We start from the raw sequence: 22,583 nt of genomic DNA, 5'->3' as shown, positions 1-22,583 counted from the left end.
GAATCAACAAGACTCCAGTTCCCATGTCTCAGCAAGCAAAGAATCTCGGGAAATAGGAAAACTCAATGATATATAACTTGACTGTATATAAACATCCGGCTTGGATTTCCCTAAAAAATCTCAGACTTAAGTTTGAGTTTTCTTTAATTTGAGCAGTGAAAATTTGAGTAAAATCTCAGACTTAAGTCCAAGCTTCGACATAGTATTTTTATTTTTATTTTTTGCTGTTGTTGTTTTTCTTTTTCCGAGAAATCCAGGCTGGGTGACCAAGTAGTGATTAAGTATAAATGTTGTAAAATAAGTACACACTATTTCATCCTGTTTGACAGTCTGCATCCACCCAAAGACCTAAGTCCAAGGCCTCACAAAAGAGTGGGAAAAGTCAGAACAGTGGAACAGAAGAGACGGTAAGGAACCAGTTTACTATGGGTACCAGTCAACTGAAAATATGTCAGCCATTTTGTTACCTATAAAGTATTTATTTAGATCAGAGAGAATGCACACACATTGTGTAATTAATGATACACAAAACTGTACGTTGATATGAATTAATTCAGAATGAGTTCGGCCTGGCAGTTGCTAAGCTAATATTCCTAGAGACCAGGAAGGCAAACTCAGCAGGAGGCGGGGCTAACCTGATATCTGGAGGTGGGAATGGGTGGATCCGCTTCTGGAACACTAACCACACCCAGCTGATAGGAGAGTTTGTGGCCCACCAGCAGTGTATGTATCAGACATACAACCTCATGAAATAGGGGTGGTCTCTAATACCTTGGGTTTTTATGCCATCTTAATTTTGCTACTAGCCTTCTAAAAAAAATTAGATGGCAATCATGTGACACATTTTATTCAGTGATAAAACAAACTATATCATTACTTTTAGTCAATTTTACTAAGCTTGCTGAAAATAACAGGGAAATTGGTCACTTTGGTCAGATTTTCATGCTTTTTAGTACCCCAGTCAATCGATATATACGCATGTCTTCTCTTGACCAGCGGGCAGTGTTCTGATGGCGGTGGACAAGAAGAACCATTACATGGCAACTGGAGATGTGGATGGCCTGATAAAAGTCTGGGATATTTCCGAGCACTGTCTTCACGCCACGGACGACATCGTCAACACTGCCCCACGTAAGTCCAGACGAGATTTCTCTGTGTGAACAGATGTGTAGTGTGTGAACAGATGTGTAGTGTGTGAACAGATGTGTAGTGATGTGTGAACAGATGTGTAATGATATGTGAACAGATGTGTAGTGATGTGTGAACAGATGTGTAGTGTGTCAACAGATGTGTAGTGATGTGTGAACAGATGTGTAGTGATGTATGAACAGATGTGTAGTGATGTGTGAACAGATGTGTAGTGTGTCAACAGATGTGTAGTGATGTGTGAACAGATGTGTAGTGTGTCAACAGATGTGTAGTGATATGTGAACAGATGTGTAGTGATGTGTGAACAGATGTGTAGTGATGTGTGAACAGATGTGTAGTGATGTATGAACAGATGTGTAGTGATGTGTGAACAGATGTGTAGTGATGTGTGAACAGATGTGTAGTGATGTGTGAACAGATGTGTAGTGTGTGAACAGATGTGTAGTGTGTGAACAGATGTGTAGTGATGTGTGAACAGATGTGTAGTGATGTGTGAACAGATGTGTGTAGTGATGTGTGAACAGATGTGTAGTGATGTGTGAACAGATGTGTAGTGATGTGTGAACAGATGTGTAGTGTGTCAACAGATGTGTAGTGTGTCAACAGATGTGTAGTGTGTCAACAGATGTGTAGTGATGTGTGAACAGATGAGTAGTGTGTGAACAGATGTGTAGGTGTGAACAGATGTGTAGTGATGTGTGAACAGATGTGTAGTGATGTGTGAACAGATGTGTAGTGATGTGTGAACAGATGAGTAGTGTATGAACAGATGTGTAGTGTGTGAACAGATGAGTAGTGTATGAACAGATGTGTAGTGTGTGAACAGATGTGTGTAGTGATGTGTGAACAGATGTGTAGTGATGTGTGAACAGATGTGTAGTGTGTGAACAGATGTGTAGTGATGTGTGAACAAATGAGTAGTGTGTCAACAGATGTGTAGTGATGTGTGAACAGATGTGTAGTGATGTGTGAACAGATGTGTAGTGATGTGTGAACAGATGTGTAGTGTGTGAACAGATGAGTAGTGATGTGTGAACAGATGTGTAGTGTGGGAACAGATGTGTAGTGTGGGAACAGATGTGTAGTGTGTGAACAGATGTGTAGTGTGTGAACAGATGTGTGTAGTGATGTGTGAACAGATGAGTAGTGATGTGTGAACAGATGTGTAGTGATGTGTGAACAGATGTGTAGTGATGTGTGAACAGATGTGTAGTGATGTATGAACAGATGTGTAGTGTGTGAACAGATGTGTAGTGATGTGTGAACAGATGAGTAGTGATGTATGAACAGATGTGTAGTGATGTGTGAACAGATGTGTAGTGATGTGTGAACAGATGTGTAGTGTGTCAACAGATGTGTAGTGATGTGTGAACAGATGTGTAGTGATGTGTGAACAGATGTGTAGTGTGTGAACAGATGTGTAGTGATGTGTGAACAGATGTGTAGTGTGTGAACAGATGTGTAGTGATGTGTGAACAGATGTGTAGGTGTGAACAGATGTGTAGTGATGTGTGAACAAATGAGTAGTGTGTCAACAGATGTGTAGTGATGTGTGAACAGATGTGTGTAGTGATGTGTGAACAGATGTGTAGTGATATGTGAACAGATGTGTAGTGATGTGTGAACAGATGTGTAGTGATATGTGAACAGATGTGTAGTGATGTGTGAACAGATGTGTAGTGATGTGTGAACAGATGTGTAGTGATGTGTGAACATATGTGTAGGTGTGAACAGATGTGTAGTGATGTGTGAACAAATGAGTAGTGTGTCAACAGATGTGTAGTGTGTGAACAGATGTGTGTAGTGATGTGTGAACAGATGAGTAGTGATGTGTGAACAGATGTGTAGTGATGTGTGAACAGATGTGTAGTGATGTGTGAACAGATGTGTAGTGTGTGAACAGATGTGTAGTGTGTGAACAGATGTGTGTAGTGATGTGTGAACAGATGAGTAGTGATGTGTGAACAGATGTGTAGTGATGTGTGAACAGATGTGTAGTGATGTATGAACAGATGTGTAGTGATGTGTGAACAGATGTGTAGTGATGTGTGAACAGATGAGTAGTGTGTTTGGATCTGGGTTTGATTCTTATTTGAGAATTTTAGTAGCAATCCGTGTCAATTAAAAAGTGAAGTTAACAAATAATGATCAATCTCAATGAACCCAGGGCCCCCTGAATATTTTTAGCTGAGTTGCAACGAAGTTGAACTCGACTATTGGTTTGGTGATGCAGGCGGTTGGGCATCAACAATTGGTTTCCGGATGATAACTCAAAAAGTTTACAATCCAATCAAATGTAACTTTGATATATTGTTGGGTACCGGGTAAGGAAGACCCCTATTGATTTTGGAGAAAAAAGGTCAAAGGTCAAGGTCACAGTGACTGAATATAGAATAAAATTTTTAGAAATATTTGGTTTCCGGATGATAATTCCGAAAGTTTAAATCCGAATCAAATGATACTTTGATATATTGTTGGGTACCAGGTAAGGAAAACCCCTATAGATTTTGGAGAAAAAAGGTCAAAGGTCAAGGTCACAGTGACCGAAAATAGATTGAAAACTTCAGACAAATATGGTTTCTGGACAGTAACTCGAAAAGTTTAACACTGAAATTAGTTCTTCACAATTATAAATATGCTACATCATTCCTGACTTTACAATGTATCCCATGCAACTTGGCTCATGCACCCCTGGGTGCATATATCGATTTTTTCAGTTACTCTGCCATCTTAGCTATTTGGCCACTGGCAATCAAACCCGTCTGACCGCTGCATTTGTTCATTTATTAGCTCTTCTGAGCCAAAGGCTCAAAGAGCTAATGCTATGGCCATTTGTGCGGTGTGCGTAAACTTTTTAGAAAAAGGGCTATAACTCAAGAACCCCTTGGCCAATTTCTTTCAAATTTGGTACAGGGTATCATTGGCCCAAGGGCTTTCATACATACTAAATAGAGGGATGTGACCCTTTAACAAGGGGAGATAATCAGGAAAATACAAACAAAAGTAGTGGTTACTAAAAAATCTTCTTCTCAAGAACCACAGGGCAGATTCTCACCAAACTTACACATAAGGATGAGGATATGTTGTAGATTAAAAATTGTTCAAGGCATTACCCTGGGGCAAAGGGCGTGGTCTCAAGGTCACTTCAAAGTTGACCTAAATTTAAAAAAAATTTAAATTCCTTAAATCTTAGATATTTTAGTCATTATAAGGACTAGGATCATCAAATTTTGACAGTTGATGCATCTTAGGACCTTGTGTCAAGTTGTCTCAAAAGTAGGTCACGGTGACCTACTTTTTGAATTTTGCAGGTATTTATTTTAAAATTAATTTTGATGCTTGAAATGCGTCAACTGAAAAATAGGTCACCGTGACCTACTTTCTGAATTTTATGGCTTATCATTTATAGATATATTTTAAGTTGTTATTTCAAATACCGAGAGGTTTAGAATCATCAAATCTTGTAAGTTGATGCATCTTGAGGCCTTGAAACATATATATAAAAAAAGTAGGTCACTTTGACCTACTTTTTGAATTTTGCAGATATTCAAATTTCACATTTTCAATTTTAGATGCATATTTTGGGCACTGTAAAACCTAGGATCATCAAACTTTGTCAGTTGATGCGTCTTCGTCTTCGGTTTGTGTCGACCAAAAAGTAGGTCACCGTGACTTACTTTTGGTATTTGACAGCTAAATTACTATATTTCAGACACTATTTGACCTACAATCATCAAACTTTGACAGTTGATGCATCTTGAGTCAACGGAGTGTGTCGACCAAAAAGTAGGTCACCTTGACCTACTTTTGGAATTTGACGGCTATATTTATATATTCAGATACTATTTGACCTACAGTCATCAAACTTTGTCAGTTGATGGGTCTTGCATGTTCGAAGGGTTTCGACCAAAAAGTAGGTCAACTTTGACCTACTTTTGGAATTGGACACCTATATTTATATATTTCAGATACTATTTGACCTACAGTCATCAAACTTTGTCAGTTGATGCGTCTTGCATGTTCAAAGGGTGTTGACCAAAAAGTAGGTCACCTTGACCTACTTTTGGAATTGGACGGCTATATTTATATAATTCAGATACTATTTGACCTACAGTCATCAAACTTTGTCAGTTGTTGGGTCTTGCATGTTTGAAGGGTGTTGACGAAAAAGTAGGTCACCTTGACCTACTTTTGGAATTTGACGGCTATATTTATATATTTCAGATACTATTTGACCTACAGTCATCAAACTTTGTCAGTTGATGGGTCTTGCATGTTCGGAGTTCGCTGACCATAAAGTAGGTCACCATGACCTACGATTGGAATTTGACAGCTATATTTCAATATTCAGATACTAATTGGCTTAAAATCATCAAACTTTGTCAGTTGATATTTCTTGGGTTCTCAAAATGTGTAAACCAAAAAGTAGGTCACATTGACCTACTTTTTTGAATTCTTAGGATTTAACTAAAGATTTAGAATACTAAGAGGCTAAGAATAGAAATGGTGGGGTTGTACAATTTATCAGAAGAGCGATTCTAGGCCCTTGGGCCTCTTGTTTGATATGAACTCAACTGTTCACAGAAGAGAAAGTGTGGTAGACCAAGAATAGGGTGGGGTGGAGAGTAGAAACTTATAGTGAGATACTGACATCTGTTATCAGTGTGTGTAGGGGGGGAGAGTAGAAACTTATAGTGAGATACTGACAACTGTTATCAGTGTGTGTATGGGGGGGGGGAGAGTAGAAACTTATAGTGAGATACTGACATCTGTTATCAGTGTGTGTATGGGGGGGAGGGAGAGTAGAAACTTATAGTGAGATACTGACATCTGTTATCAGTGTGTGTATGGGGGGAGAGTAGAAACTTATAGTAAGATACTGACATCTGTTATCAGTGTGTGTATGGGGGGGGGAGTAGAAACTTATAGTTAGATACTGACATCTGTTATCAGTGTATGTATGGGGGGAGGAGGGAGAGTAGAAACTTATAGTGAGATACTGACATCTGTTATCAGTGTGTGTATGGGGGGAGGGAGAGTAGAAACTTATAGTGAGATACTGACATCTGTTATCAGTGTGTGTATGGGGGGGGGGGGGAGGGAGAGTAGAAACTTATAGTGAGATACTGACATCTGTTATCAGTGTGTGTATGGGGGGGAGGGAGAGTAGAAACTTATAGTGAGATACTGACATCTGTTATCAGTGTGTGTATGGGGGGGAGAGTAGAAACTTATAGTGAGATACTGACATCTGTTATCAGTGTGTGTATGGGGGGGGGAGTAGAAACTTATAGTGAGATACTGACATCTGTTATCAGTGTGTGTATGGGGGGGGAGGGAGAGTAGAAACTTATAGTGAGATACTGACATCTGTTATCAGTGTGTGTATGGGGAGGGGAGAGTAGAAACTTATAGTGAGATACTGACATCTGTTATCAGTGTGTGTATGGGGGGGAGAGTAGAAACTTATAGTGAGATACTGACATCTGTTATCAGTGTGTGTATGGGGGGGGAGGGAGAGTAGAAACTTATAGTGAGATACTGACATCTGTTATCAGTGTTTGTATGGGGTGAGGGAGAGTAGAAACTTATAGTGAGATACTGACATCTGTTATCAGTGTGTGTATGGGGGGGAGGAGTAGAAACTTATAGTGAGATACTGACATCTGTTATCAGTGTGTGTATGGGGGGGGAGTAGAAACTTATAGTGAGATACTGACATCTGTTATCAGTGTGTGTATGGGGGGAGAATAGAAACTTATAGTGAGATACTGACATCTGTTATCAGTGTTTGTATGGGGGGGTGAGTAGAAACTTATAGTGAGATACTGACATCTGTTATCAGTGTGTGTATGGGGGGGAGGGAGAGTAGAAACTTATAGTGAGATACTGACATCTGTTATCAGTGTGTGTGGGGGGGGGGAGGGAGAGTAGAAACTTATAGTGAGATACTGACATCTGTTATCAGTGTGTGTATGGGGGGGAGGGAGAGTAGAAACTTATAGTGAGATACTGACATCTGTTATCAGTGTGTGTATGGGGGGGGGGGGTGAGTAGAAACTTATAGTGAGATACTGACATCTGTTATCTGTGTGTGTATGGGGGGGAGAGTAGAAACTTATAATGAGATACTGACATCTGTTATCAGTGTGTGTATGGGGGGGAAGAGTAGAAACTTATAGTGAGATAATGACATCTGTTATCAGTGTGTGTATGGGTGGGGGGGGGAGTAGAAACTTATAGTGAGATACTGACATCTGTTATCAGTGTGTGTATGGGGGAAGGGAGAGTAGAAACTTATAGTGAGATACTGACATCTGTTATCATTGTGTGTATGGGGGGGGGTGAGTAGAAACTGATAGTGAGATACTGACATCTGTTATCTGTGTGTGTATGGGGGGGAGAGTAGAAACTTTTAATGAGATACTGACATCTGTTATCAGTGTGTGTATGGGGGGGGGAGTAGAAACTTATAGTGAGATACTGACATCTGTTATCAGTGTGTGTATGGGGGGGGGGGGTAGAGTAGAAACTTATAGTGAGATACTGACATCTGTTATCAGTGTGTGTATGGGGGTGGGGGAGTAGAAACTTATAGTGAGATACTGACATCTGTTATCAGTGTGTGTATGGGGGGGGAGTAGAAACTTATAGTGAGATACTGACATCTGTTATCAGTGTCTGTATGGGGAGGGAGAGTAGAAACTGATAGTGAGATACTGACATCTCTTATCAGTGTGTGTATGGGGGGGGAGAGTAGAAACTGATAGTGAGATACTGACATCTGTTATCAGTGTGTGTATTGGGGGAGGAGAGTAGAAACTTATAGTGAGATACTGACATCTGTTATCAGTGTGTGTATGGGGGGGGGAGGGAGAGTAGAAACTTATAGTGAGATACTGACATCTGTTATCAGTGTTTGTATGGGGGGGAGAGTAGAAACTTATAGTGAGATACTGACATCTGTTATCAGTGTGTGTAGGGGGGGGGAGAGTAGAAACTTATAGTGAGATACTGACATCTGTTATCAGTGTGTGTATGGGGGGGAGAGTAGAAACTTATAGTGAGATACTGACATCTGTTATCAGTGTGTGTATGGGGGGGAGAGTAGAAACTTATAGTGAGATACTGACATCTGTTATCAGTGTGTGTATGGGGGGGGGGTGAGTAGAAACTTATAGTGAGATACTGACATCTGTTATCTGTGTGTGTATGGGGGGGAGAGTAGAAACTTATAATGAGATACTGACATCTGTTATCAGTGTGTGTATGGGGGGGGGGAGAGTAGAAACTGATAGTGAGATACTGACATCTGTTATCAGTGTGTGTAGGGGGGGGGGAGGAGTAGAAACTTATAGTGAGATAATGACATCTGTTATCAGTGTGTGTATGGGTGGGGGGGGGAGTAGAAACTTATAGTGAGATACTGACATCTGTTATCAGTGTGTGTATGGGGGGAGGGAGAGTAGAAACTTATAGTGAGATACTGACATCTGTTATCATTGTGTGTATGGGGGGGGGGGTGAGTAGAAACTTATAGTGAGATACTGACATCTGTTATCTGTGTGTGTATGTTGGGAGAGTAGAAACTTATAGTGAGATACTGACATCTGTTATCTGTGTGTGTATGGGGGGAGAGTAGAAACTTATAGTGAGATACTGACATCTGTTATCAGTGTGTGTATGGGGGGGGGAGAGTAGAAACTGATAGTGAGATACTGACATCTGTTATCAGTGTGTGTATGGGTGGGGAGAGTAGAAACTTATAGTGAGATACTGACATCTGTTATCAGTGTGTGTATGGGGGGGGGGGGGGGTAGAGTAGAAACTTATAGTGAGATACTGACAACTGTTATCAGTGTGTGTATGGGGGTGGGGGAGTAGAAACTTATAGTGAGATACTGACATCTGTTATCAGTGTGTGTATGGGGGGGAGTAGAAACTTATAGTGAGATACTGACATCTGTTATCAGTGTCTGTATGGGGAGGGAGAGTAGAAACTTATAATGAGATACTGACATCTCTTATCAGTGTGTGTATGGGGGGGGAGAGTAGAAACTGATAGTGAGATACTGACATCTGTTATCAGTGTGTGTATTGGGGGAGGAGAGTAGAAACTTATAGTGAGATACTGACATCTGTTATCAGTGTCTGTATGGGGAGGGAGAGTAGAAACTGATAGTGAGATACTGACATCTCTTATCAGTGTGTGTATGGGGGGGGGGGGAGAGTAGAAACTGATAGTGAGATACTGACATCTGTTATCAGTGTGTGTATTGGGGGAGGAGAGTAGAAACTTATAGTGAGATACTGACATCTGTTATCAGTGTGTGTATGGGGGGGGGGGGAGGGAGAGTAGAAACTTATAGTGAGATACTGACATCTGTTATCAGTGTTTGTATGGGGGGGGAGAGTAGAAACTTATAGTGAGATACTGACATCTGTTATCAGTGTGTGTAGGGGGGGGGAGAGTAGAAACTTATAGTGAGATACTGACATCTGTTATCAGTGTGTGTATGGGGGGGAGAGTAGAAACTTATAGTGAGATACTGACATCTGTTATCAGTGTGTGTATGGGGGGGAGAGTAGAAACTTATAGTGAGATACTGACATCTGTTATCAGTGTGTGTATGGGGGGGGGGGTGAGTAGAAACTTATAGTGAGATACTGACGTCTGTTATCTGTGTGTGTATGGGGGGGAGAGTAGAAACTTATAATGAGATACTGACATCTGTTATCAGTGTGTGTATGGGGGGGGGAGAGTAGAAACTGATAGTGAGATACTGACATCTGTTATCAGTGTGTGTAGGGGGGGAGGAGTAGAAACTTATAGTGAGATAATGACATCTGTTATCAGTGTGTGTATGGGTGGGGGGGGGGAGTAGAAACTTATAGTGAGATACTGACATCTGTTATCAGTGTGTGTATGGGGGGAGGGAGAGTAGAAACTTATAGTGAGATACTGACATCTGTTATCATTGTGTGTATGGGGGGGGGGGGGGTGAGTAGAAACTTATAGTGAGATACTGACATCTGTTATCTGTGTGTGTATGTTGGGAGAGTAGAAACTTATAGTGAGATACTGACATCTGTTATCTGTGTGTGTATGGGGGTGGGGGAGTAGAAACTTATAGTGAGATACTGACATCTGTTATCTGTGTGTGTATGTTGGGAGAGTAGAAACTTATAGTGAGATACTGACATCTGTTATCTGTGTGTGTATGGGGGGGGGGGGGGAGAGTAGAAACTTTTAATGAGATACTGACATCTGTTATCAGTGTGTGTATGGGGGGGGGGGGAGTAGAAACTTATAGTGAGATACTGACATCTGTTATCAGTGTGTGTATGGGGGGGAGAGTAGAAACTGATAGTGAGATACTGACATCTGTTATCAGTGTGTGTATGGGGGGGGAGGGAGAGTAGAAACTTATAGTGAGATACTTACATCTGTTATCAGTGTGTGTATGGGGGGGGAGGAGTAGAAACTGATAGTGAGATACTGACATCTGTTATCAGTGTGTGTATGGGGGGAGAGTAGAAACTTATAGTGAGATACTGACATCTGTTATCAGTGTGTGTATGGGGGGGGGAGTAGAAACTTATAGTGAGATACTGACATCTGTTATCAGTGTGTGTATGGGGGGGGGGGAGAGTAGAAACTTATAGTGAGATACTGACATCTGTTATAAGTGTGTGTATGGGAAGGGGGGAGTAGAAACTTATATTGAGATACTGACATCTGTTATCAGTGTGTGTATGGGGGGGGGGGGGCAGAGTAGAAACTTATAGTGAGATACTGACATCTGTTATCAGTGTGTGTATGGGGGGGAGTAGAAACTTATAGTGAAATACTGACATCTGTTATCAGTGTGTGTATGGGGGGAGGAGAGTAGAAACTTATAGTGAGATACTGACATCTGTTATCAGTGTGTGTATGGGGGGGGGGGGGGGGGAGTAGAAACTTATAGTGAGATAATGACATCTGTTATCAGTGTGTGTATGGGGGGGAGAGTAGAAACTTATAGTGAGATACTGACATCTGTTATCAGTGTGTGTATGGGGGTGGGGGAGTAGAAACTTATAGTGAGATACTGACATCTGTTATCAGTGTGTGTATGGGGGGAAGGGGGAGAGTAGAAACTTATAGTGAGATACTTACATCTGTTATCAGTGTGTGTATGGGGGGGGGGGAGTAGAAACTGATAATGAGATACTGACATCTGTTATCAGTGTGTGTATGGGGGGGAGTAGAAACTGATAGTGAGATACTGACATCTGTTATCAGTGTGTGTATGGGGAAGAGGGGGAGAGTAGAAACTTATAGTGAGATACTGACATCTGTTATCAGTGTGTGTATGGGGGGAGAGAGTAGAAACTTATAGTGAGATACTGACATCTGTTATCAGTGTGTGTATGGGGGGGGGGGAGAGTAGAAACTTATAGTGAGATACTGACATCTGTTATCAGTGTGTGTATGGGGGGGGAGTAGAAACTTATAGTGAGATACTGACATCTGTTATCAGTGTGTGTATGGGAGGGGAGGGAGAGTAGAAACTTATAGTGAGATACTGACATCTGTTATCAATGTGTGTATGGGGGGGGGGGGGGGTTAGAAACTTATAGTGAGATACTGACATCTGTTATCAGTGTGTGTAAGGGGGGGTGAGAGTAGAAACTTATAGTGAGATACTGACATCTGTTATCAGTGTGTGTATGGGGGGAGGGGAGAGTAGAAACTTATAGTGAGATACTGACATCTGTTATCAGTGTGTGTAGGGGGGGAGAGTAGAAACTTATAGTGAGATACTGACATCTGTTATCAGTGTGTGTATGGGGGGGAGAGTAGAAACTTATAGTGAGATACTGACATCTGTTATCAGTGTGTGTATGGGGGGGGGGGTGAGTAGAAACTTATAGTGAGATACTGACATCTGTTATCTGTGTGTGTATGGGGGGGGGGGAGTAGAAACTTATAGTGAGATACTGACATCTGTTATCAGTGTGTGTATGGGGGGAAGGAGTAGAAACTTATAGTGAGATACTGACATCTGTTATCAGTGTGTGTATGGGGGGGGAGTAGAAACTTATAGTGAGATACTGACATCAGTTATCAGTGTGTGTATGGGGGGGGGGGGTAGAGTAGAAACTTATAGTGAGATACTGACATCAGTTATCAGTGTGTGTATGGGGGGGTAGAGTAGAAACTTATAATGAGATACTGACATCAGTTATCAGTGTGTGTATGGGGGTGGGGGAGTAGAAACTTATATTGAGATACTGACATCTGTTATCAGTGTGTGTATGGGGGGGGGGAGTAGAAACTTATAGTGAGATACTGACATCTGTTATCAGTGTGTGTATGGGGAGGGAGAGTAGAAACTTATAGTGAGATACTGACATCTCTTATCAGTGTGTGTATGGGGGGGGGAGAGCAGAAACTTATAGTGAGATAATGACATCTGTTATCAGTGTGTGATGGGGGGGGGGAGGGAGAGTAGAAACTTATAGTGAGATACTGACATCTGTTATCAGTGTGTGTATGGGGGGAGAGTAGAAACTTATAGTGAGATACTGACATCTGTTATCAGTGTTTGTATGGGGGGGGGGAGAGTAGAAACTTATAGTGAGATACTGACATCTGTTATCAGTGTGTGTATGGGGGGGAGAGTAGAAACTTATAGTGAGATACTGACATCTGTTATCTGTGTGTGTATGGGGGGGAGAGTAGAAACTTATAATGAGATACTGACATCTGTTATCAGTGTGCGTATGGGGGGGGGGGTGAGTAGAAACTTATAGTGAGATACTGACATCTGTTATCTGTGTGTGTATGGGGGGGAGAGTAGAAACTTATAATGAGATACTGACATCTGTTATCAGTGTGTGTATCGGGGGGAGGAGTAGAAACTTATAGTGAGATACTGACATCTGTTATCAGTGAGTGTATGGGGGGGAGTAGAAACGTATAGTGAGATACTGACATCTGTTATCAGTGTGTGTATGGGGGTGGGGGAGTAGAAACTTATAGTGAGATACTGACATCTGTTATCAGTGTGTGTATGGGGGGGGGGAGTAGAAACTTATAGTGAGATACTGACATCAGTTATCAGTGTGTGTATGGGGGTGGGGGAGTAGAAACTTATAGTGAGATACTGACATCTGTTATCAGTGTGTGTATGGGGGGGAGAGTAGAAACTTATAGTGAGATACTGACATCTGTTATCAGTGTGTGTATGGGGAGGGAGAGTAGAAACTTATAGTGAGATACTGACATCTCTTATCAGTGTGTGTATGCGGGGGGGAGAGTAGAAACTTATAGTGAGATAATGACATCTGTTATCAGTGTGTGTATGGAGGGGGGAGGGAAAGTAGAAACTTATAGTGAGATACTGACATCTGTTATCAGTGTGTGTATGGGGGGGGGGGGAGAGTAGAAACTTATAGTGAGATACTGACATCTGTTATCAGTGTGTGTGTTGGGGGGGGGGGGGGGTGAGAGTAGAAACTTATAGTGAGATACTGACATCTGTTATCAGTGTGTGTATGGGGAGAGGGAGAGTAGAAACTTATAGTGAGATACTGACATCTGTTATCAGTGTGTGTATGGGGGGGGGAGTAGAAACTTATAGTGAGATACTGACATCTGTTATCAGTGTGTGTGTGGGGGGGGGGAGAGTAGAAACTTATAGTGAGATACTGACATCTGTTATCAGTGTGTGTGTGGGAGGGGGGAGAGTAGTAACTTATAGTGAGATACTGAAATCTGTTATCAGTGTGTGTATGGGGGGATAGAGAGTAGAAACTTATAGTGAGATACTGACATCTGTTATCAGTGTGTGTATGGGGGATGGGGGAGGGAGAACGACCACCCTCAGAAGCATATTGTGACATATATATACATCTTGTTATTGTGGGAGAGAGAAACAGAGAGAAAGATACCGGTCACCCTCGGAAGATATAGACATCTTGTCATTGAGTTATTGCCGTGTTATTGTCGTGTTATCGTTGTGTTTTTGTTGTTATGTTGAGTTACTGTTGTTATTGTGTTAATGTGTTTTTTAGCCATGAAGTGCCAGTTCCAGGCTCACTCTGACATGATTAACACACTGGAGATGTGTGAGAGAAACGAACGAGTCCTAATTATCTCTGCCTCCTCTGACTGCAGCGTAGCCATGTACGACGTCCTGGGCAACCTCATCGGTGTATTCGGTCAGGTGTGTTGTACTAAGTACTTAACATTGTAGTGGTCAGTTGGCTCCAGTACTTAACAGACAGTTAGTATGCAGGCCGCACTGCTGTAGCTGACCAGTGTAGAATATTCGTAATGATTGATAATCGGGATACAATTAACATGCTGACGATACATGTGTGATTGCTATAATTAGTACTGACAGCTGATGATACATGTGTGATTGCTATAATTAGTGCTGACAGCTGATGATTCATGTGTGATTGCTATAATTAGTACTGACAGCTGATGATACATGTGTGATTGCTATAATTAGTACTGACAGCTGATGATACATGCGTGATTGCTATAATTAGTATTGACAGCTGACGATACATGTGTGATTGCTATAATTAGTACTGACAGCTGACGATACATGTGTGATTGCTATAATTAGTACTGACAGCTGATGATACATGTGTGATTGCTATAATTAGTGCTGACAGCTGATGATTCATGTGTGATTGCTATAATTAGTGCTGACAGCTGATGATACATGTGTGATTGCTATAATTTTCAAGTACTTTTACTATGATTGGTTGTAAAACTGATGATGTAAGTACTTTTGCTGTGATTTGTAATCATAAGCTGATGATTACAGTACAGGTACTATTGCTAGTTATTATTAGTATACTGTTATCATGTTTAATAGTCACAGCTATCGCATGTATTACAGATGCTTAGTATTGCTTAATTACAGCTCAATTAAGTGAGGGTGTTACTTGTTGTGAATATTAAGGCTATGAAAATATTGTAGCAAGTTTTCGTACGTAATCCATATCAGTATTGTGATGCCATTTGCCAATCGGGTCATGCTTGTCCTCTTCTGTAACTGATAATGGCTACAGAAAGAGCCGAGTAGTTACAGTTGGCAATTTGCAGCTGAATTCTTTGGATAGATGTCAGTAATCTCATTGTTTGCTTCGACGTTAACTTACTCTATATATGTGTCAGTTCTTGGTATTGTTGTACGGTGTGCTGTAACCATGGTAATTTGATATCTTTTCTACAGGAGGAGCACTGGAAGATCGAGCCATATGACCCAGCGGAAGAACAATTCCAGGAATCCGAGAGTGAGGTACCACCATTATCATTTATCATGTCTACTGCAACACACAAATTCACATTATTATGTCTACTGCAACACACAGATTCACATTAACATGTCTACTGCAACACACAAATTCACATTATCATTTATCATGTCTACTACAACACACAAATTCACATTATCATTTATCATGTCTACTGCAACACACAAATTCACATTATCATTTATCATGTCTACTGCAACACACAAATTCACATTATTATGTCTACTGCAACACACAAATTCACATTATCATGTCTACTGCAACACACAAGTTCACATTATCATGTCTACTGCAACACATAAATTCACATTATCATTTATCATGTGTACTGCAACACACAAATTTATGTGTGAGGGACTTTACACTAAACCGTGAGGCCACTCTTCACATACTGATTTTGACTGCAGATTACTCCGTTCACCTCATCAAGATATCGAGCTCACTGAAGGTTTGACCGGTCAGCATTAGGCACCTAATCCCACCTCTGATATACCCAGGGGTCCATGTTTGCCTTTGTCTTGATAAATGTTCCTCGTATGGCAGATATCAAATAAAGTGTTCTTCATACCGCAGATATCAAATAAAGTGTTCTTCATACCGCAGATATCAAATAAAAATGTTCTGCAGATAAGTTGGGAAAATCCTTCGCTATAACTCCACTATATAGAATGTTGAAATGGGTTGGCAAAGAAAAACCGCACAAATATTTACATGATATTCCTAACACACTATTTTATTTGCTTTGTGTATAACAGTGTTTGTTCCAACCATTTAGAGCCCATGCTTTTCTAGGAATAGACACAGTTACAAAAGTGTGTATCCTCTGAGTTTGGTGGATGTAAATCCATCGAAGAAAATCGGCATTCATGCGACTGTATAAACAGAAGTCCCTAAAGTAAATACCTACAGGAGTCCCCAATCACATACAGGTCCCTAAAGTAAATACCTACAGGAGTCCCCAATCACATACAGGTCCCTAAAGTAAATACCTACAGGAGTCCCCAATCACATACAGGTCCCTAAAGTAAATACCTACAGGAGTCCCCAATCACATACAGGTCCCTAAAGTAAATACCTACAGGAGTCCCCAATCACATACAGGTCCCTAAAGTAAATACATACAGGAGTCCCCAATCACATACAGGTCCCTAAAGTAAATACCTACAGGAGTCCCCAATCACATACAGGTCCCTAAAGTAAATACCAACAGGGGTCTCCAATCACATACAGGTCCCGTGGGGATCCGGGTTAAAATAGGTCCTCAGTACCCCTTGCTTGTCGTAAGAGGCGACTAAATGGGGCGGTCCTTCGGATGAGACCGCAAAAACCGAGGTCCCGTGTCACGGCAGATGTGGCACAATAAAGATCCCTTCCTGCTCAAAGGCCGTAAGTGTCAAGCATAGGTCTAAATTTTGCAGAGCAGCAATGGTGACGTCTCCATATAAGTGAAAGATTCTTGAGAGGGATGTTAAAACAATATGTAATCAATCAATTTTGAACACCTTCAGAAGGTGGGTTCTCTAGTTAATCACCTTCACAATAACAGTTCTGAAGGTAACCTCTCTAATTTCCTTTACTCTATAGAAGGTGATTGAGCAAGGTGTGCTGTTGTGTACCATCAATGCAAATCTAGATTCAAACAGATTCAAAATATTTATAAAAGATTAAAACACAAGATAAGACATGTATGGCTGATGTTTTCTGTTTTCAATCACAGCAGATATCTAAAATGGTGAGACTCTTTTGGATTTGTGCATTATCGTAGTCATCCAAGTATTTGGTTTTGTTTTTGTCAAATCTCTTGGCCTTTTGTGTTAAATTCTTCAATTCACTTTTTGCTGTGAAGATTATTCAGTATGGAACATGTAATGTTTCTGCAGAATAGAAGTTCTACTTGAAATTAGAGATTTTATTTTGGAGCTTCATGAAATAGAGATTTTATTTATAACTTCAGATATTAGATATTTTATTTATAACTTCAGGTATTAGACATTTTATTTGTAACTTCAGGTATTAGACATTTTATTTGTAAGTTCAGAGATTAGAATTTTCATTTGTAAGTTTAGAGATTAGAGATTTTATTTGTAAGTTCAGATATTAGATATTTTATTTGTAACTTCATGTATTAGAGATTTTATTTGTAACTTCAGAGATTAGATATTTTATTTATAACTTCAGGTATTAGACATTTTATTTGTAACTTCAGGTATTAGAGATTTTATTTGTAAGTTCAGAGATTAGAGATTTTATTTATAACTTCAGATATTAGAGATTTTATTTATAACTTCAGGTATTAGAGATTTTATTTGTAACTTCAGATATTAGATATTTTATTTATAACTTCAGGTATTAGAGATTTTATTTATAACTTCAGAGATTAGAGATTTTATTTTTAAGTTCAGAGATTACTCCTATGTATTATATTATGTTAGATTTTTAGAAGTGATAAGCTATTGGATCTTGAATTCTAGTTACTCATGCTGACACGTCATTGGACGAAAGCTTCAGGGAAGTCCATTGAGCAGCATCTGAAATGTAAACAATTCATGACTGTCTGTTGAACCTTAGCAGTGGTATACTGACTATCACCAAACTGGAGTCTGTGAGGTGTTGATTTATTAACCAGAATAAAACTTGACATACCCTTTGTTGAGGCTTCCTCTATAAAATGTTGGTCCCGTGGAATACGGATAAAAATAGCTCCTCAGTACCTCCTTGCTTGTCGTAAGAGGCGACTGAATGGGGCAGTCCTTCGGATGGGACTGCAAAAACTGAGGCCCTGTGTCGCAGCAGGTGTGGCACGATAAAGATCCCTCCCTGCTCAATGGCCGTAAATGCCGAGGATTGGCCTAAATTTTGCAACCCTTCACCGTCAATGGTGACATCTCCATATGAGTGACAAATTTACTAGCTGTGTACAATCAATCAACCTTATGAAATGTTGATGTATTGTGAATAAAACTACTGAGAGTGCCTGGAAAGACTCTGTCATATCACTAAATCACATTCATATATAGGACTCACAGCAGATGGGACTGGTCGACAGGGGATGCTTACTCCTCCTAGACACCTGATACCACTTCTGGTGTGTCTAGGGCTCCATGTTTGCTCAACTATCTATTTTGTAATCCTTATAGGAGTTATTAGATTGATCACTGTTCGTTATCTTCACCTTTCATATGTCTAGAATTAGTCAGAAAATCAAATTTCTCTTCAGGAGGAGATCGAGGAGATGGGAGAGCTGGAGACTGTTGTGATAGTGGAGGAAGACAACTGGGAGCCGGACGAACGGGCGATCACCAACCCCGAGGAGTACCGAATAAACACATGGGATAACACATTTCTGGGTATGTATGTCACCGAGGAGTACCGAATAAACACATGGATAACACATTACTGGGTATGTATGTCACCGAGGAGTACCGAATAAACACATGGATAACACATTTCTGGGTATGTATGTCACCGAGGAGTACCGAATAAACACATGGATAACACATTTCTGGGTATGTATGTCACCGAGGAGTACCGAATAAACACATGGATAACACATTTCTGGGTATGTATGTCACCGAGGAGTACCGAATAAACACATGGATAGCACATTTCTGGGTATGTATGTCACTGAGGAGTACCGAATAAACACATGGGATAACACATTTCTGGGTATGTATGTCACCGAGGAGTACCGAATAAACACGTGGATAACACATTTCTGGGTATGTATGTCACCGAGGAGTACAGAATAAACACATGGGATAACACATTACTGGGTATCTATGTCACCGAGGAGTACCGAATAAACATGTGCCATTGTGATAACACGGTACTGGGTATGTATGTCACCGAGGAGTACCGAATAAACACATGGGATAACACATTTCTGGGTATGTATGTCACCGAGGAGTACCGAATAAACACGTGGATAACACATTTCTGGGTATGTATGTCACCGAGGAGTACAGAATAAACACATGGGATAACACATTACTGGGTATCTATGTCACCGAGGAGTACCGAATAAACATGTGCCATTGTGATAACACGTTACTGGGTATGTATGTCACCGAGGAGTACCGAATAAACACGTGGATAACACATTACTGGGTATGTATGTCACCGAGGAGTACCGAATAAACACATGGGATAACACATTACTGGGTATGTATGTCACCGAGGAGTACCGAATAAACATGTGCCATTGTGATAACACGTTACTGGGTATGTATGTCACCGAGGAGTACCGAATAAACACGTGGATAACACATTTCTGGGTATGTATGTCACTGAGGAGTTCCGAATAAACACGTGGGATGACACAGTGATGATTGTATTGTACTTGGGGAAATTTCATTAATGCAATTTGATTTGGAGAACACTATGTTGATGTTCAGCCCCAGTTAAACCTACAAATTATTTGTGTGTACTGCTAAATAATGGCCTGATAATGTTGCTTTTGTGTTGTTAGGCAAAAATTATCAAGAATTACGGGTTCAGAAGCGCGAGCGGAAGCAGCCTAGTACTATTCCGGACTTGCCGTACTTGCACTGGGAGAGGACAGGCCACGCCCCCGCCGGGCCGTACTCAGTAAGTGTACAGATTATATGACTCACAAGGGTTTTCTACACCAGTGTAGACCTTGATTACCTTCAACTAGATGAGCCCTCAGTGGAATAAAGCAAAGTACATCAGGCCTGGAGGTTATAAAACTCTTTAAGCATGTTTTCTTGATCAAACTCAAACTCCGTAATCTAGATCGTACTCAAAAGTGAAGGTTATATAAAATCATTCTCATTCTCAAATGGAGTACTTGCTCAAGATTTTTTGAGTATGCTGGGAGCTTACTCAAAACAAACAAGACTGAGTTTGAGTATGAGTATGGTTAAAGTTTTATAACCTCCAGGTCAGATGAAATGTATAACATACTGTAAAAAATATCTTAAAGCAGATCGATCATCACATATTTTGAGATTCCTTCAGAATAAGGAACTGAGATTGGCTTACTTGGATGTTGTTCTCTGAAAATGAACAAGAGAAAATTTCTTTTGTAGTCTCTGGACACACAACAGATACAGGATTTTGATCCGCCGAAGAAACCCAACACGTCCTACACCGAGAGTGTGTCCACCGCCTCCAACCTCCCCAAGCTCCCCAACCTAGTGGACAGTGAGTATTACTATCTTACAACAGTACTAACACAACCTTCCCACCCTCCCCACCCTCCCCAACCTGGTGGACAGTGAGTAGAAATATCTGTCACAACAGTACTAACACAAGCTCCCCACCCTGGTAGACAGTGAGTACTAATATCTGTTACAACACTACTAACACAACCTCCTCACCCTGGTGGACAGTGAGTAGAAATATCTGTTACAACAGTACTAACACAACCTCCTCACCCTGGTGGACAGTGAGTAGAAATATCTGTTACAACAGTACTAACACAACCTCCTCACCCTGGTGGACAGTGAGTATTACTATCTTACAACAGTACTAACACAACCTCCTCACCCTGGTGGACAGTGAGTACTAATATCTGTTACAGCAGTATTAACACAACCTCCCCACCCTGGTAGACAGCAAGTACACATCCTGTTACACAAGTATTACAAGTATTATACTGTGAAAATGAATACTATCTGTATAAGATATAAACAATAGGAATTAATCTAAACAGTAATGTCATTTCTTTGATGTTTTATGAGATGATGAAGGTAGCTGCAGAAAACATGCATAACCCACACACACATACGTACCTACAGAAAAAAAAAATCAGCAATGATTGCTCCCTTCATCACCTGATAAAACCACCCGATAAAACAACAAAGAAATTAAGACATTCATTTATTATTTATATTTCAATTCTTTTGTATTTTTAAAAATATAAATTAGATTTTAAAGTGCTGAAATATCATACTGTTGACCATTTTGTTACTTTAAATAGAACAGTCAATGCAACCTTAGACCTTGACGACGTTTCATATTTGGTAAGGATTACGTGGACAGATGATGCTAAAAAAGCCGGATCAAACTACTTTACAACAAACTTGTATTCATTGTTTAATGATGAAAGCAATATCAATTTCAAAAGAAAATAAACAGAAAGATTCAGTGAATGTAAATCTTCAGTAGTACACAATAGGTATTATTATCCTCTCATTGGTCTGGCCACTGTTGTCTCTCCCTTATTGTTCTGATGATTGTGTTGTCTCCCTTATTGTTCTGATGATTGTGTTGTCTCCCTTATTGTTCTGGCCACTGTTGTTTCCCTTATTGTTCTGGTGACTGTGTTGTCTTCCTTATTGTTCTGATGACTGTGTTGTCTCCCTTATTGTTCCGGTCAGTGTGTTGTCTCCCTTATTGTTCTGATCACTGTGTTGTCTCCCTTATTGTTCTGATCACTGTGTTGTCTCCCTTATTGTTCTGGTGACTGTGTTGTCTCCCTTATTGTTCTGATCACAGTGTTGTCTCCCTTATTGTTCTGATGACTCTGTTGTCTTTCTGATTGTTCTGATGACTGTGTTGTTTCCCTTATTATTCTGATGACTCTGTTGTTTCCCTTATTCTGGTGACTGTGTTGTCTTCCTTATTGTTCTGGTGATTGTGTTGTCTCCCTTATTGTTCTGATCACTGTGTTGTCTTCCTTATTGTTCTGATCACTGTGTTGTCTCCCTTATTCTGGTGACTGTGTTGTCTCCCTTATTGTTCTGGTCACTGTGTTGTCTCCCTTATTGTTCTGGTCAGTGTGTTGTCTTCCTTATTGTTCTGATCACTGTGTTGTTTCCCTTATTGTTCTGGTCAGTGTGTTGTCTCCCTTATCGTTCTGGTGACTGTGTTGTCTCCCTTATTGTTCTGATCACAGTGTTGTCTCCCTTATTGTTCTGATGACTGTGTTGTCTTTCTGATTGTTCTGATGACTGTGTTGTTTCCCTTATTATTCTGATGACTCTGTTGTTTCCCTTATTCTGGTGACTGTGTTGTCTTCCTTATTGTTCTGATCACTGTGTTGTCTTCCTTATTGTTCTGATCACTGTGTTGTCTCCCTTATTCTGGTGACTGTGTTGTCTCCCTTATTGTTCTGGTCAGTGTGTTGTCTCCCTTATTGTTCTGGT

General features: G+C 40.5%; 1 protein-coding gene across 3 annotated transcripts in view; it reads left to right on the top strand.

The window, feature by feature from the left end:
• The window catches only part of LOC125661911 (WD repeat-containing protein 49-like), a 67,617-nt gene that overhangs the window by 39,590 nt on the left and 5,444 nt on the right, over positions 1-22,583 (top strand). For 2 of the 3 annotated variants that reach the window (XM_056147986.1, XM_056147988.1), the window contains 9 exons: positions 330-407; positions 558-723; positions 997-1,131; positions 14,212-14,363; positions 15,390-15,455; positions 17,189-17,203; positions 18,689-18,818; positions 19,940-20,058; positions 20,523-20,637. In XM_056147986.1, the coding sequence (XP_056003961.1) occupies positions 330-407; positions 558-723; positions 997-1,131; positions 14,212-14,363; positions 15,390-15,455; positions 17,189-17,203; positions 18,689-18,818; positions 19,940-20,058; positions 20,523-20,637 (976 nt within the window). The remainder of the gene's footprint in view (positions 1-329; positions 408-557; positions 724-996; positions 1,132-14,211; positions 14,364-15,389; positions 15,456-17,188; positions 17,204-18,688; positions 18,819-19,939; positions 20,059-20,522; positions 20,638-22,583) is intronic. The other variant, XM_056147987.1, reaches the window with a different exon arrangement.

The sequence above is a fragment of the Ostrea edulis genome, chromosome 8 (assembly GCF_947568905.1).
Source record: "Ostrea edulis chromosome 8, xbOstEdul1.1, whole genome shotgun sequence".
NCBI classification, from domain to species: Eukaryota; Metazoa; Mollusca; class Bivalvia; order Ostreida; family Ostreidae; genus Ostrea; species Ostrea edulis.
This window is presented reverse-complemented; position numbering and strand designations above follow the sequence as displayed.